General features: G+C 42.0%; 1 protein-coding gene across 4 annotated transcripts in view; it reads left to right on the plus strand.

The window, feature by feature from the left end:
* The window catches only part of MALT1 (MALT1 paracaspase), a 1,429,839-nt gene that overhangs the window by 1,103,574 nt on the left and 310,352 nt on the right, over positions 1 to 15,913 (plus strand). For all 4 annotated transcript variants that reach the window (XM_069627057.1, XM_069627059.1, XM_069627058.1 and 1 more), the window contains one exon: positions 2,138 to 2,212. In XM_069627057.1, the coding sequence (XP_069483158.1) occupies positions 2,138 to 2,212 (75 nt within the window). The remainder of the gene's footprint in view (positions 1 to 2,137; positions 2,213 to 15,913) is intronic.

The raw sequence follows: 15,913 nt of genomic DNA on the forward strand, positions 1-15,913 counted from the left end.
ATATCGCTTTCAACAAATTCCCCAAAACAGTTCTCTTCTCAGTGAACTTTGGGTGAAAGCCTTCCACCCCTGGATCTCCCTTGACCGGGCTCGGATCCCAAATGACAAGAGGAACACTTTCCCTCCCCTTGTCTTGTAATACTTCTTGCTTTCACAAATCTTAATGTTTTTTTAAACAAGTTTCCCTCTGCCGGGTTCACTCTCGCCGACTTTTCCTATATACAGTTAATTTGCCATTCACTTCCCTTAGTTTTTGCAATCATCTATCGGTCAAAGACCTTCGACGGAACAGAGGATTTTACAAGACCCCTGTATGACCACTTTGACCTCTTTCCCCTCTTCCAAAGGGCTTCTGGTTACGTTAGTCTTTCTACCATTGGGTAATTGCCAGAGTTTCCTGCCTGAGCACCCACGTGGTGCTGGTCTCCTCTGTTGCTGGTTTTCCCCCACTTTAGCTTTGCAAAGTTCAAATTAGCCGTTCTTACCCACCTCGCTGCCGATGTCACTCCAGCACCTTTTGTCACGCCCAACTTTAGCACGTGACAGGGCCTTTGACAATATTCCATCTTTTCCTCAGTTCACCCATCTTGTGTAATGTTCCAGCTTATCACTAAATGACCTTTGAACAGCATTCAGCTCACCTGATATTGTAACACAATTCCTTCCTTCCTCTTTTCCACCCAGAACAATGAAAATTTTACAAACTCTGATCAACAATGCCCCACACTGCAGTCTCACAGAAACTTGGCCCGCAACTGCATTTTTCACTCTCCGCTGACAATCTGAAACTGACAAGCAACAGCCAGTGTATTTGTCCATACACCAAATGCAATGTTAGGCCTGTAGCATCTTCATTAGCTGCTTGGTTCAAAATCGCTCCCATTTTAGTTCCTAATGCCACAATCACCCCTCCACCCCCCACGCCCCTTGTTAGTAATTCATGTTAGTGATTCATGTTCGCAAACCATGCAATACACCACAGAGAACACAGCATATGCAGCACTATTAGTATATGTCGGAATCCTCCCTACAGCTCCCAGTTACATTATTTATTTGACATTTTTTATTTTGGATGCGGGATTGCCCACTTTTAATGGCACATCCTGGTTTCTGGAGATTTGGGTGTGCATTGTAAAGAAATGTCTTTTGTGATTCCATCTGACCTTGGACAGGACTGCACATGTCACTTTGTTCTGGCACGTTGGCATACACAAGACAGCTACTGAGAGGTGGTAGTAGACTAGTCCAGCAGAGTCAACGGTTGAACTATTCTTTTAAGCAGAGAACATTATGAACAGAGAGTCTGATTAGCAAACCTTACTTTCAGGGACAGATCTTCCCACCCAATGTTATCACGAAAAATTCAAAAAAGCCCATATGTTCTTCTCTCAAAGTTAGCATTCTGTCACACAGTGTTATATGTTTTACCCTTGCTCTCATGAGACATGAGGACTGTGAACACAAGACAGGGTTTTGGGAATCTTCACCAGGCCGCACCTGGCAGAAGTAGCCCAGCCTCTCCACCATGATGCCCTGATCGCCACTCATTCACCTTGCCGGGCCGCACCTGGAATCTAAGCTCCACTTCTCCCACCCTCATCATGCTGTAAGTGGTTGCTGGGAATTAGCCATTTCCCAGCAACTACTGCAGCCAGTTTGTTGCTTTACCCCCCTGGGCCCATCCCCTTTATCCCAAAGACTGGTCATAATAGTTTTATAGACCCTGCCCTCTGGTCATACCTGAGTTATTGACCCATTAAACATGCTTGCTGCACTCTGGCCTTTAACTTGGTCTACAGGGACCATATCTCCTGGTAAGGCTCTCAGGCCACGTCTATCAAGCTTATTTATACACTGTAGTATTTTGAAAACTATTCCAATGAAAAGATTCAACAACAAAAAAAAATCTAAATAACAAAATTAGAACACACCTGATCGTTAGGCAATGCAATGGTATGGTCTCTTTTTGTGCCCCTAAACTGCCACAGTCTATCACTTCTGGAAAGTGTTTAATAGGCCAGTGTAGAGCAATTTATTTATATTATCTTTTCTAGATTCTGGTGTATTTTTGTTTGCTATTGTTCTTGGTATGATGTGTTTCTCTTTTTAATAAGTTTGTTTGTTTCTTGTTTTGTAGGAATGAATATGACAACACCATACTTATCATGGAAGCCTTAAGAGTCACAGCTAATATTGTTTTTGGATATGCCACGTAAGTAAGCCATAGAGCCAGAATATTCTTTGAAAACACTAAGCGGTCTCCTTCGTGCCCATTTTTTAATCCATTGGTATTTTAGGTGCTATAATCCGCTATTTTTTTTATAGGAACACTAGGTTGCGACTGTTCGCAAAACACTTTCTTTGTGCTTCTTAGCTCACTTTCAGGCTGTAGGTGGATGCATGGGAAATAGGTTGTGTGTGTTGTAGAGCCCCAACCGTTACAATACAGGCATTCCCTTTTAGCTGAACTGGAATCTTTGTTTTGAAAAAATCATTTTAGAATTAGCTGATTTAATCATTGATATATGTAACTTCATGTCACTTGAACCGTCTGCTTAGCTCTCTTTTTGGCAATTCAACCTATTTTATTTGGCTAGATATTGCACAAAAGTAGTAAATCCTGAACAACATAAAGACTGTCTTCTCTACCATATATCATGCCCTTCTACTGCCTCTAAAGGGACAGTCCCATTATTGTTTTGTATTAAACTAGCCATTCCCGGCATAACATACGCCTTTCTAGCATGTCTTTAAGGTCAATATCGGTCGGTAATTCATAGGGTCACTTCTGTCCCCCTTCTTAAGTATCGGAATTACCACTGATCGCTTCCAGGTAGGGGGCATAGGTCCCTGTGACTTATTAATGGTCATTGGTATAGGTAACTGTCTTCTTTTGAATTTGGAAGGCATATTTGTATCAGATGGAATGAAAGGTATGCACAGTATAAGAACAGTATCTAAGTTCCATCGATTATACGGGCCTCTATGATGTGGCTTTTTAGATGTGTAATTGTCAACCTTGTTCCATTGCAGAGTCCCTGTGATGGCATAGGATTGGATAGCATAATTACAGCACATACTTTCATACTTTACTCCTGAGGAGGCATTCGTTCTGCAGCGTGTAGCTCTTTAGAGACTGAAATGTTGAGCCGGTAATTAACTCTTCATTGACACTGGAACCGCCGTGCCCTCAGTGACGAGAAGTGGGGGTGGAAAGAATTAACTTGAAATTATTCTGAATGTTTGCGATAGTGGAAGGTGAAGGTGACCGCGTAGAACCGTGCTCATTCTGTTTGTTAAAATAATAGTTGTTGTTGAATTGGAAGGGCACACAGAGGTGCACTTTGCAGTTTGGACACCAGAGGGCAACCTAACACTTATAAATTGAATCAGCTGAGTACAGAAACATATATAGATACTTGTAGTCACCAGGGTCAACGATCCGAAAAGAGCAAAACATTTAAACAGTCATTCCAAAAATGGTTACTTGCACAGGGAACATATCCATTTGGTTTATTTCAGCAGAACCAATCCTGTAAAACATAGGCCTAGTCCCGGATATGGTCTTGTGGGCTATCCAAGCAGTTTTAAAAGGATTCCTTTTTTTCAAAGGTAGCCAATTCAGTGTTTTCTGAGTCAGAGTTAGGATACCTCTTCTTTTGAGACCTGTCACTAATCAAGCTGCAGCATTCTCAATAGGTCTCTGCCATCTATGTTCGTTTCTAGGGTGGCACAGATGCATAGATTGCACTGCAGTTATTGAGCCAGGAGGAAATAAAGACATTGCCCAAGAACATATAATTTCAGAAACAAAAAAGGATACAAGATCTTTCTTAAAAGATGTAACTGCAAACAAGCTTTTAGTCACAGCTGTTACTTGTTTGAGGCAGACAATGAGAGCCAGAATACTCCTTCGTTTTACCTTAGACACCAGTTCCTGGCAAGGCCTGAGAACTGGGTGCCAGGACCTATTCTTCAATTTCTCCAGGTAGCCCCACTTAAAGCAGTTTCTATTTGGGAGAGGTTACATGTCAGCCAGTATCTATCCATTCTCTCCCCTTCGAAAATGGTCAGGGAATTGTATTCAGGTCTCCCTTCAGATGTAGGGGGACATTTGTGTCATCAACATTCTGTGTTTCATCAGAAGATCTAGTAGACTTTTGAGCAGAGGCGACAGAATCAAGCCCTGTGAAGTACCATAATCCAGTGGTTTTGCCAGGGTTAAAAGAATAGTGCGCTCAAAAATGGTATTGTCCCGAGCGTTCAGGCATATGTTTTAAAGCAATCTGTGATCGATCATAAAAACATTTCCTATACACCTTACCATATTTTTCCTCACTTTTACACATGCAAAATCAAGCATCGGGCCGCAGCCATCTTGTGCTTATCTTATCCGTTTATCCATCGCCCTAAATTCAAGTGCCCCTGCAGCACTAAATCATATCACCCATCCCTTAAACTGACATCACTAGACGCGTACGGCCCATTTCACAATGCAAATGTACGTCTCGTGTCAACGTTCTCTATGCACAAGCTAATGACGTGTCTTCATGAAAATGGCAGGACGCCTCTTTCCTCAATAAGTGTAAACAGACCGCTTCTCATCAGACAACATCACAGTTGCTTTTTCAGTCGTTTCACTGTCTTTTTTTGTATTTCCTGTGACTCGTTTCTGCTCTGTTCATCTATCTTCATTGCTCGTAGCCTGGCCGAACAGATACTAGCACTAGCATTACTATCGATTTTAATTTTTTCATATAACGGCTACAATACAGCCCTACTAGTACGAGACAGAGTATTCCAAGGTGGAATTAGTTGAAAGCGAATGATGCGGAAACGATGGGGCATCGGACGACAGTTGGGAGGACAAATCACTGGATCCTGAGTCAGAGCCTACCATGGAAGATGGCTCCACCTGGTGTACCTGCAGTCGATGCAAGGTCATGCCAAACGAGGAGGAGAAATGCTGCTACAGAGAAAACTCTGGATGCTTGGCCTACATATCGGAAGTCGAGACATGGCCGCAATGCGTTACCGAGCTGCATGACTTCAGGGCAGCCTGCCTCACAAGGTCCGTGTTGAGGATTATGATGGTGCTTATGCACGAACCTCTCGCAACAGTTTGCCCTCACAATCCAAGTAACGAGTAAGTGTATTCTAGATGTGATGTAACTTAGGCCACTAAAATGTCATGTTTGTCTCCTATATTGTTGTAACTTTGATCTATCACTGCCAAATGAATGTAGTCTGGCAATTCAATACATCTCTCCTGATTTTGGGAAATCATAGTGGTCATCTTATGTGTCTTTCACGTACAACCAAGAAACAATATTTCTCTGTCCCCAAACGTTATGGATTGCATGGGTGTCGACTTTTGTAATGTGTCTACACTTTAAAGCCCAAGTTGATTGATCCATGAAATAACATTTGTATTGGCAACTATGCCATAGGATACAAGATTGCATTTTCAACTAAGGTTTGTGCACTAATCATGTTCATTTAAATACTGTTTGCATGTTTCTCTTCCACAGGTGGTACAGGCTGGTGGCCTATCATTTGTTTACATGGTGGCTTAATGGGAGGCTTGGATACCGCGTTCAACGAGTAATATCCGCCTGTGTCGTTCGTGCCATTAGGGCCAAATTCCCCAGTGACAGCGGTCAGTACAGGGGATTTTCCCACATTGTGCTGCAATCCGAAGTATACTATTTGTAGTATATTTGTGCCATCAACATCAGCAACAAAATAAAACAAAAATCATCTTTTATGAATAGTTGTTTCTATTTTTCATTGAATCAAAGACAGGCCCACTTGTCCTTGCAGGGTGGGAACGGCCAAGGTGCCAAACACCATGTACACTTCAAAGGTAGTTTCTGCGCAGGGGCCATTGCTCCCATGGCCTAGCCAGACCCAGTCTCTCCAGGCGGGCTCCCCTGAAGCAGGCCGCACCCCTGCAATCCACATAAGTGTGTCTCCATTCAGCAGTGTTCTGGCCCTTTTCAGAATGCCTCACGCACCTCCTTCCCCCTCCAGTATCAATGGCTGTTCGCACCTGTGGCACCTGTGGCCGTGCCCTCCCAAGGGGGTTGGCAGGGCGGGAACGGCCAAGGTGCCAAACACCACGTACACTTCAAAGGTATTTTCTGCACAGGGGCCATTGTACAAACAGCCTCCCCAGACCCTGTGTCTCGAGGCAGGCTCCCATGAAGCAGCTGCGCCCCTGCAATCCACATAAGTGTGTCTCCATTCAGCAGTGTTCCAGCCCTTTTCTGCATCACATACACACCCACTTTTCTAATTCTTTATAAACCCTTGATAGTTATCCTGAGAACATCTGTGAGCACGGGAAGTCAACTCGTGATCGTGCTACCTGTTCTCCTGCTACTAACTACCCTGCTTGCTGATTCCAATTTTTTGTTAGTAAAGGTAAGGGCAGGCCACCTAATTATCTCTTTCTGATCTCAAAATGTCTATCTATTTCGAACAAATGTACCTAGTAGTGTAATGTTCATTCATCTCAATGACTTTACCGTTGTCTACTGTCTAAAGTGTTCTGATCTCGATATATAGCAAATTTCATCAGTGTCAATTGTGATAGAATTGCATCTTTCTCGGACCATGTCTATAAGCATGTTTCCTTTTTGATGCATGAAAGTACATTCAACGGACGAGTAACACAGGGTTATCCCGGTGTATATTCGACTACGCTACACAGGTTTTGCTTCTTTGACCAAAAGAAACATAGAAAAGTTTGATATAATCCTATTAATCTCAGGCATTCAGTAGAATTTTTTTGTAATTATGTGTATTTTTTTATACAGATTTTTTAAGAGTGCCTGTGTGTATGGTTTTCGGTTGCCGTTCTAGGAGCCATGTCAAAAGTATGGGCACTATCATGCATACATTCCCTAAGAATATTGATTTAATAAGAGAATGGGTTCGACATTGTGGATTTGCGGTGGACGAGCTTGAAAGTAGAGTCGAGGCTGTCTTGGGATACTCTGAGGGCCAATCTATTCTGCATCTGCAGCCTGCACTTTGCCCCGGATATGTACGACCAATCGCAGTACACAAAAAAGCATCGACTCAGAACGTCTCGTAAATTCCTTGCAAATGCAATTCCAACTGTATTCGTGCACATGCTGCCTCAGGTGAGTCCCGGATGATGAATTTCATATTTACCAGATTGTATTACTTTTTAACTACACCACATTTTACTACACATCTGTCCCTGGTTTATGGAGCATCATAGAAAGTAATTATGACCGTAGAAAACAATGCCACAGTGCCCTTCAAAAGAAGCATAATCTTTTCGTAATCGCGTACTTGACATGTCCTTTTTATTAGGAGAGCACACTGACTGGAACACAGACCCTCGCAAGTGACAACGGTACAACGTCCTTTCATCGCGGGATGTTTTTTCACGGGGTTTTTTACCGCGATTCTTTTTTCGAAAAAAAACCATCTAATTCTTTAGAAAAGGCGGGTGTTGGGGTGGAACCCCCCCAAAAAAAGAAATTCGATGTGTTTTTTCGGAAAAAAAAATGGCAGTAAAAAACCCTGCGAAAAAACATCCCGCGATTAAATGACATGTAACCGTGACAACACCACCGACACGTCCAGTATACCAATGGTGAGCCCTACAGACTTGCAAAAGTTCATATTATCAAGAGTTGGATCTTCCCACGTATCTTATGCAAATCTAATGACTTCAAGACAATGCACTGAAAATGAAGGAGCAAGATTCTGCATCCATTTCTTTTCCTGAGTCGTCAACTTCAATAACGAGAATGCATTATGCTTGGAATTTCAAATAAATTAATTTTTGTATGTATCCGGTCGGTTGTATGTGTCATTTAAGGGTTACTCTTTAAATGTACCATTGTCTGCATCCCATTGTCTCTGTTCCATTTCGCTGTTTTCATCCATACTGAAAAAAGTACTGTGTTATAGGGGAATGCTGGTACTTCGACTACAATTACATCATGCTTTGGAGCTGGTCCAGAGCATGAGGTATGTGTACTGACAGTTCCGTTGAATGAAAGAAAGTAAATCCTACATAGCATACTATTAGACAGTGACATTCTTATAAACATGCAGTCTTTCAAACTTTTATCATTTCAGTTCTAACGTTAGAATTTCTCCCTAGTGCAGAATACATTGCAACATGTTTGAGGGCAACATTACAATCAGTATGTTTGGCACAGTGATCTCTGATCGAGTACACTTGCCATCAATCAGGTGAAATTCGAAATGTATATTTTGACTAAATGACGTACACTGTTTACGAGGGTATGTATGTAAGTGATGTGTGCGATGAAAGATTTTAATTTAAAAAATGTTTGATTCTTTTTTTAAATTAATATTCTATATATTCTATGTATGCAAGGTCGGGAATTAGAAGAAGAGGCACAAGGATCAGAGGTGGTGGACCAGCTTGCTGGTGCGGTCGTTACAGAGAAGACCACGGTTTCACAGAAAATCAAGAAAACAATGGTAAATAAAAAAAAAGAAATTTGTTTTCTCGAAGTGTTTTGGGCTGGTGTTTACTTCATACAATTTTTTTATTTAACGTGCTATCTACTGTATGTGTGATTTACATTGAGCATGTTTTTACAACCCATCTCCTAGAGGCACAGAAGGAAAAGAAGTATAAAGACACAGACAACAAATGAAACCAAAGATGCTTCTTGCCAAACAGATTTTACCATGGAGTAAGTACTATTTGAGGTGTAGCATGGTCCAGTCAATAAGCAGACTCGAGATGTTTATGTCCAATGGGCAGAAAATGAATTGAGTGTGACCGGTGAAGCCAGCAAAGTGTTGTTGGACCATTGCTACAATGTGAGAACTCGACAAGATGAAACTGAATATAAGGAAGATTCATTGGAATTCCTCAAGGACCACTTGACAAAATCTACACCCGCAAAAATAATTCCACCCAATAAAAATGCGTTGTTGACAGTTTCTCCAATTCGTGTGCAAATAACACAAGCTGAATTACCAGAGACTGAATCTTCAACGCAGTTGACCGAGGAACTTGCCACAGATCTCGCCTACAGTTTGCCTAATTTGGGCGAATTGCCCACCACAGTTGAGTCACAAACCAGAATCATGCAGGATGATTGGCTAATAAAGGAGCATAAATACATTGTATTAGACAGCTGCCTGATAGAGATTATAATGATGCTGAAATGTGTGCACGCAATGAGGGGGAAAATATGTGGGGAGCCATTGGTGATTGTGACTCGTGTGTTCCAATCCAAGCCACCAAAATCCAAGCCACCAGTTTCCACCTCCATCATACATTTTCATGGTCTGCTCAACCGATGCTGGGAAAAGTGCCAGTTGGAAATCTACTGTGTTCAGCAGCTCTACTTTTCAGTGGCTCTACTTTTAGTAAGTTGTCCAGTTTCTGTCAATTTGTGAGACTTCAGTTCCTTGGTAAAACGCAGTACTACATATATCAAAGAGAATTTGTATTCCCCGGTATTAGTCAAGCCTGGAAAATTGAGCAAATGTCAATTGAAAGCACATTCTCTGGCAAACGGTTCAGGCTAGCGATGGACAGTGTGACAGCCCCGGACTTTCAGCAAAGTACTGTACATACCACTTTAAGGACATGGAAACTAAAAAAATTGTGAGTTCGGAGGTCGTGCAGGTGTCCGGATGTAAATCCTCAGTGGCCATGGAGAAACATGGTTTCCTAAAATCCCTGGAACATCTTCAATCGAGGGGAATACAAATAGACCTCATAGCAAATGACAGACATGTTTCAATAGCCAAGGCCATGCGAATGCAGTTTCCAAACGTTCGCCATCAATTTGATGTATGGCACGTTGGCAAATCAATCAATAAATAAATCACAGCTGCAGCTAAAAAAAAGGGTTCTGAAAATATTTTACAGTGGTCCAGGTCTTTCAACATCCATCTTTGGTGGAGCTCCAAAACTTGTGATGGGTCTGTGGAAATTCTACTTGAAAAATGGCACCCATTGATGCACCACTGTTCCAACGTTCACTCATGGATAGAAAACCAACATTTTCACAATGTGCACAGACCTTTATCGGAAGAACAGGAACGCAAGAAGAAGTGGTTGTTTCCATCTTCACCTCAACACAAAGCTCTTGAGAAGATTGTGTTTGATAAAACTCTTTCAAGAGACCTGAAGGGACTCACAGAATTCTGTCACACCAGAGATTTGGAGGTATTCTACAATATGTGCCTAAGGTACAGGTCCAAGAGTTTGCATTTCAGCATAGACGGTATGCAATATCGAACATTACTAGCGGTATTAGCGCATAACGAGAACATGGGAGAGAACAATCGAGAACTGAGGGAAACTTTGGGATGCTTCGTTACACAATGGCATTTACAAAAAGAAGCAAAAAATGGATGGTCAAGCCAATACACCAGGAAATGAAATTCAATTTTATGAAATATCTCACTTTGACTGTGTTGGACATGCATACTCATGGAATCGATCATGATTTTCTTACTAGGACTCATACATTGCCACAAAACATTGCAAACATGCCCTGTCCACCAAAACCGGACCTTGTTGAACAGTTGACTTCCTGGTATAAATGATTAGCAGTGCTGTATATGCTCCACAATGTTTGTACATTGTAAATGACCAATGGAAATCTATTTAACTTGAATTTCAAATCTATTAATAGTATTAAGCGTCCAAATTGTCTTTTCAAATGTATCCTCTTTGTTAATTTTATTTGCAAGAAGTGCCTGTTGGAGGATGTCATACAGTGTAAGTCTGTGTTTTCCCCCTTCTGCTTTTGGCCAGCTCTTGTGGGTCCTTCACTGATCAGGGCACGTAAGGTTCAGATGGATATCAGCATGAAAGTAACTGCGGGGTCTGCAGTTGCCTTAGCATGCACGTGTCCAAATAGACAGAATAATTACCCGTCCCACTAAGGAATGAGACTTAAACTAAATAACAAACTTGGCATGCAAGAACTAATGACTGTAAGCCTGTAAGCAAAATACCACATGAAAGGGCGCTATTGGTGTGAAATAGGTGCATTGCAACCTATATTTTTATGGGGGCATGTGTTAGGGGTCGTTGCTTTCAGATACCTTATCAGAAGGGCTGATCTTTGATTTGCGGCCTTTGGAATCTTACAATTTCAAACACAGTGGGGATAGGTGTTAGTGGCGGAGATGTCTCCCACCTTAGCTTATACGTCATTTGCCTGGTACGAGAATGGTGCAGGGGGGCGGGATATACTGCCTCTCCTCCAACATTTGTTAGTGCACGGGAGGTTCAGTGGATTTATGACTTGTCAGTGTCTCACGTTATCCGCAGAGCACATTCCTCCGCAAAAACATGGCACACACAGATGTGACAATGGGGAGGACACTAACTGGAACTGTTGTCATAAAATAACTATATCACTATCAATATAGAAGAGTAAAAAAGTATTTACGTAAGCGCGGCATTGGTGGATGCCAGCAAACAATTTGTTTGTTTTTCGAACATATTCCAAATGCCACCTTGGTCAGCTGGGCTAATCGCTCCCATGGGAGTGAAGGTCACTGCGTTTGATGTTGCTTGTGGGCTGTTCACACTGACGCATCCTGTACAGTATGTTTTTGATTTGTGGCTTTCCTTCACCAAAAGGAAACTTAGCATGCACGCTCCTAAGAAGGTTCAATTGTTGTTCGTCCTTGGAAGGAAGGGAGGATTCGCTATGAATTGAATGACAGGAGGTGTGTAATACCGGCAAAAATGATAAGGTTCACCATTTCAACACTGGACAAAGGAACATGTGATTTGATTTTATGAAAACCGTTGATCTGAGCGGACACTCTGTGTTACGCCAAGAGAATGGAAATACCAAATATAATGTACGTTTTACTGTAGACGAGTTTATAGACAAATGAGTCAAGGTTTCATTTTCTGACCAGTATTGCAGGCTTACATTGTAATGGGTTGTTGGTTGGGGCATATTGTGATGACACGCAAATGCAACCTGTATGTATTTGTCTTTGTCCCGGGCACATGGCCAGTCCAGCACAAAAATGCATGGAGTCCACGTCTCGGTTTCCCCAGGTTCCACCAACGCCAAGTTTGTTGCTAATATTCCGTTATAATGCCGTCTATGTGTTGTTCAAATTCTTCCGTCAGCTTCTGCATCCGCATCCCATTGCGAGCTAAACATACTCCACAGCACTATCCTCTCAAGCACATCATGGACTCCAACCTTCCACAATCTTTTCTCTGTGTTTCCATTGTTTCCGGTTTGTGTTCATTATTAGATTTCACCCGGTGCAAAATTAAAGGGTAAATGGATAAATTAGAATAAAGAACGGCTATTGAGATATATTTTTGTTATGTTTTCTACACAGCTACATCCTTCCTTTCTGCAAATGTCATCGATTCCAGATACCCAGTGATGTGTTCTTCAGCAGGCAGTGGGAGATTCACCTAAATGGCTGGCTTACAATTACACTGTTGTGGGATGATCGCCCCGGACCGATATGCCCTTTCGCGGTACCAGCGACCAGGAGCAACAACGTTTACATTGGTCTAGCAAGAACCTGATGCCGAAGCCTTGCGATTCAAGGTGCGTCCAAGGCACTTTTTCTACAGAAAGGAACACCGTGTGCCTCCTGATAAACATTTGATGTTCGAAATCAAAATGTGGTTGAATATGGAAATTGGCGGATGTTCTCGCAGCGTTTATTGTGAAATAAAAGCACATTATTAATTGCACAGTATTAGTGTTTCCTTTAAAAAAAATTGTGTTTTCTATTCCGATTTGGGACGCACTGTGCTGTGAGAGGATGGGTGTGTTTATATTCTGGGTTCTGCGTCAACTAACATTAAGACGTAGGTGAGGACTGGGTGCGTTTGGCTAACCTGCCCACTAACATCATGACAATAGATGGAGAATATCGCTAGGAATAGTGATGTCAGCTTCACGGGTGGGGGATATGATTTAGTGCCATGAGGGCAGTTCAACTTTGGGTAATGCGGCAACAGATAAGATTAGCACAAGATGGCTGCGCCCCGCTGCCTGATTTCGCATGTGTAAAGGTGCGGAAAACTAAGCTAAGGTGCATAGGAAATGTTTTTACAATCGTTCACAGTTTGCTTAAAACCACATGCCCGAACGTTTGGGACAATAACATTTTTGAGCGCACTATTCCTTTAAGTTGGAGAGGTACACTAGTTTTCTGTCTTGGAATAAAACTTGATCCATTGTAAAAAATAGCCTTTATTTCGATGGGTGACATGCCATTCAATTAGAATGGCATGGTCAATGTAATAAAAATGTTATGAAAAAGTCCACCAAAATTTAGGTCCACATAGTGCTAGTTTCCTACTATCAGTAATTATGCATATCGCAACAGTCCCTTTACTGTGCATTCGTACAAAAATCGCATTTAGTGAGACTGGGGTATTCTGAGAGATGTGCTTCTATAAGGGCTCACATTTCCACGCCAAAATACAGGGCCCAAAATACTGACCCTGTAGTTATGGTGGCGAAGTTGCACTTCCCATAGGAAGAGCAGTTTTTGGGCAGCTTCTAAATTTGGCGCCATTTACTAAATCGGCACACAACTTTGGGAAATAGGCATAGACACAACTCTAAATGATTTTACAAGGTTTGGTGCAGTTTCGTCAAGAGTAGGCAAAGCTGTAGGGAGTGGGGCCCCAAACCTTTGATATCCGGATAGACATGAATGAAAATATTTTTTGCTTGCGGCTACAGTTCAAACCGCTGGACGGATTTGCACCAAACATGTGTGAGGAGCAGCGGCCTGGTCCCAAAAGCAAGCGTTTACAAATTTGGTTTTAATCACTAGCGATTTTTTTTTAAATAACCAAAATGAATGTAAAATTAGTGATATCTCGGTTGCGTCCGTGGGCTCACTTCCTGATTCGGTGTCTGCAGATGCCTCTGAGTCAATCGGGGAGCGGCGTAATGTTCACGGACATTGGGCACGGCCACTGATTGGTCAATTGAAAAACATGAGGCGTGTCTAAACTTTTCAAATAGCGCCATCATGTTGGATTCACAAACTTCACCTAGTCCGCAAACACTGTTGTTAAAACATAATCAAAAACACAACATTAGACTTGTCAAACAAATGAAACAATCTTTGGGGAGGCGAGGGGTGATGAGGTTGGGAGGGGATTTTTCTCAGGAAAAGCAAAAAAAATGTATTTATTTCTTCTCTGATGTCCGCAAACATCTCAGTTCTTTGGAGGCATTGCTTTATGTTTGAGAAGACACCAAATGTACAAGGACATCCATGCATAATTTTGGATGGTCTATAACTTTAGCGCCATTCATTGAAATTGCATGAAATTGTGCAATAGAAATAAAAACCCAACCTTTAATGATTTGGCAAGGTTTGCTGACGTTTGACCAAGAGGAGGCAATATTGTATGGTGGGTCCCACAATTTTTGGACGGATTATAATTTTGGTACTGTTTGACAAATCTGCACAAAAGTTTGCAAAAAAATGATAGCCCCAACTTTGAATGTTTTTGCAAAGTTTGGAGGGTTTTTATCAAGAGAGGGACACATTGTAGGCGGGGCAACATTCTCGAAATCGGGATAGGCTTGAATGGGAACAATAATTCTGCTTGCAGCCATGGCCCATGTTCAGGACGGATTTCCATCAATCCGCAAGGATCTAAAAACATGATTTTAAAATCTGTCCTGTGTTCTATTTTTTTAAACAAAATGTATGTACAAATAAAAGTGATATAACTTTGGTGCCAGAGGCGCAGCAACTATGCCCCGCTTATGTGGTTAAAGTGGGCAACGGGCCTGGCCCCCGCCAAGGACAGGTACAAAAAATAGTGATATAACTTCGGTGCCTGAGGCACAGCCTGTGGCCATGGACAGTGGCCTGATTGTCTGGGGCATGGCGCAACACCAAAGGCCATGCCCCGGACAATCTGGCCACTGATCATGGCCCCCAGGTACAGGCAATGGGGTTCAAGTGGGCATTTCCAAATGGATAGGCTTGAATAGGGAAACAAATCTGCCTGCAACAAGAAGTGCTGGTAAGGTTTGCAGCAAACATGTGTGCTGTGCATTGGCAAGGACCAACAGCATGCAGTTGCAAATATGTCCTGGGATTTATTTGTTCAAAAGTGTCAAAATGTATATACAAACAACAGTGATATACCTTTGGTGCCTGGGCAGTGGGCTTGTGCCCCGGCAAGGACCACTATCTACTCTGATTTGCTTGTTTGGGCCTGCAGCATAGGCAAAGACCACATCCCATGGATTGTAGACACTGGTCTTGGCTGCAAGCCATGAACACTGGATATTGCTCACATTATGGGGGTATAGTGTCACTGGACCAGGATTTGCAGGCTAGGTGCGATGGCTAACAAGAATGGTTTGTTTGGGCTGGGGTCCAAAAAATACAGTTCTGTAACATCATAGAACACATTCAGGGAAAAAACATTGTTAAAGGAATGTTATGGTTGCAGGACCAAATCTTAAAACCAAAGACATTTGCTAGTTATGGTAAGCTGTGCAATCATAACTCATGTCACTGCCATGCACTGGTACGACTAACACCCAAGACATCAAAGGTGACATCACACATGGCATTTTTAAAATATATTTCTTTTTTAAAATGCTTTCTAAATGAACTTTAAAATGTGTAGGGGTGTTCTATTAAAGTGATTTAACATCCCACGTTTGTGTGTTTAATTTTGTTTAGTGAATTTAGAGTGCGCCAATGAGATGCATTCATGGCCGAGCCGTGGTTGCATTGTGTTTTGCTTTGATTAGAGGTTTTCAAATGATCGGAAGGATTGCTTGTCAATTCAGTGTTCTTTGAGGAACAGTTCTCCGGATTTGTACAGAAGTTTGAAAAGTTTCTATTAGGATTGTTTAATGTTTAATTTGTTTGAAGGGTG

The sequence above is a fragment of the Ambystoma mexicanum genome, chromosome 6p (genome assembly GCF_040938575.1).
Source record: "Ambystoma mexicanum isolate Mex_15411 chromosome 6p, UKY_AmexF1_1, whole genome shotgun sequence".
Lineage (NCBI taxonomy): Eukaryota > Metazoa > Chordata > Amphibia > Caudata > Ambystomatidae > Ambystoma > Ambystoma mexicanum.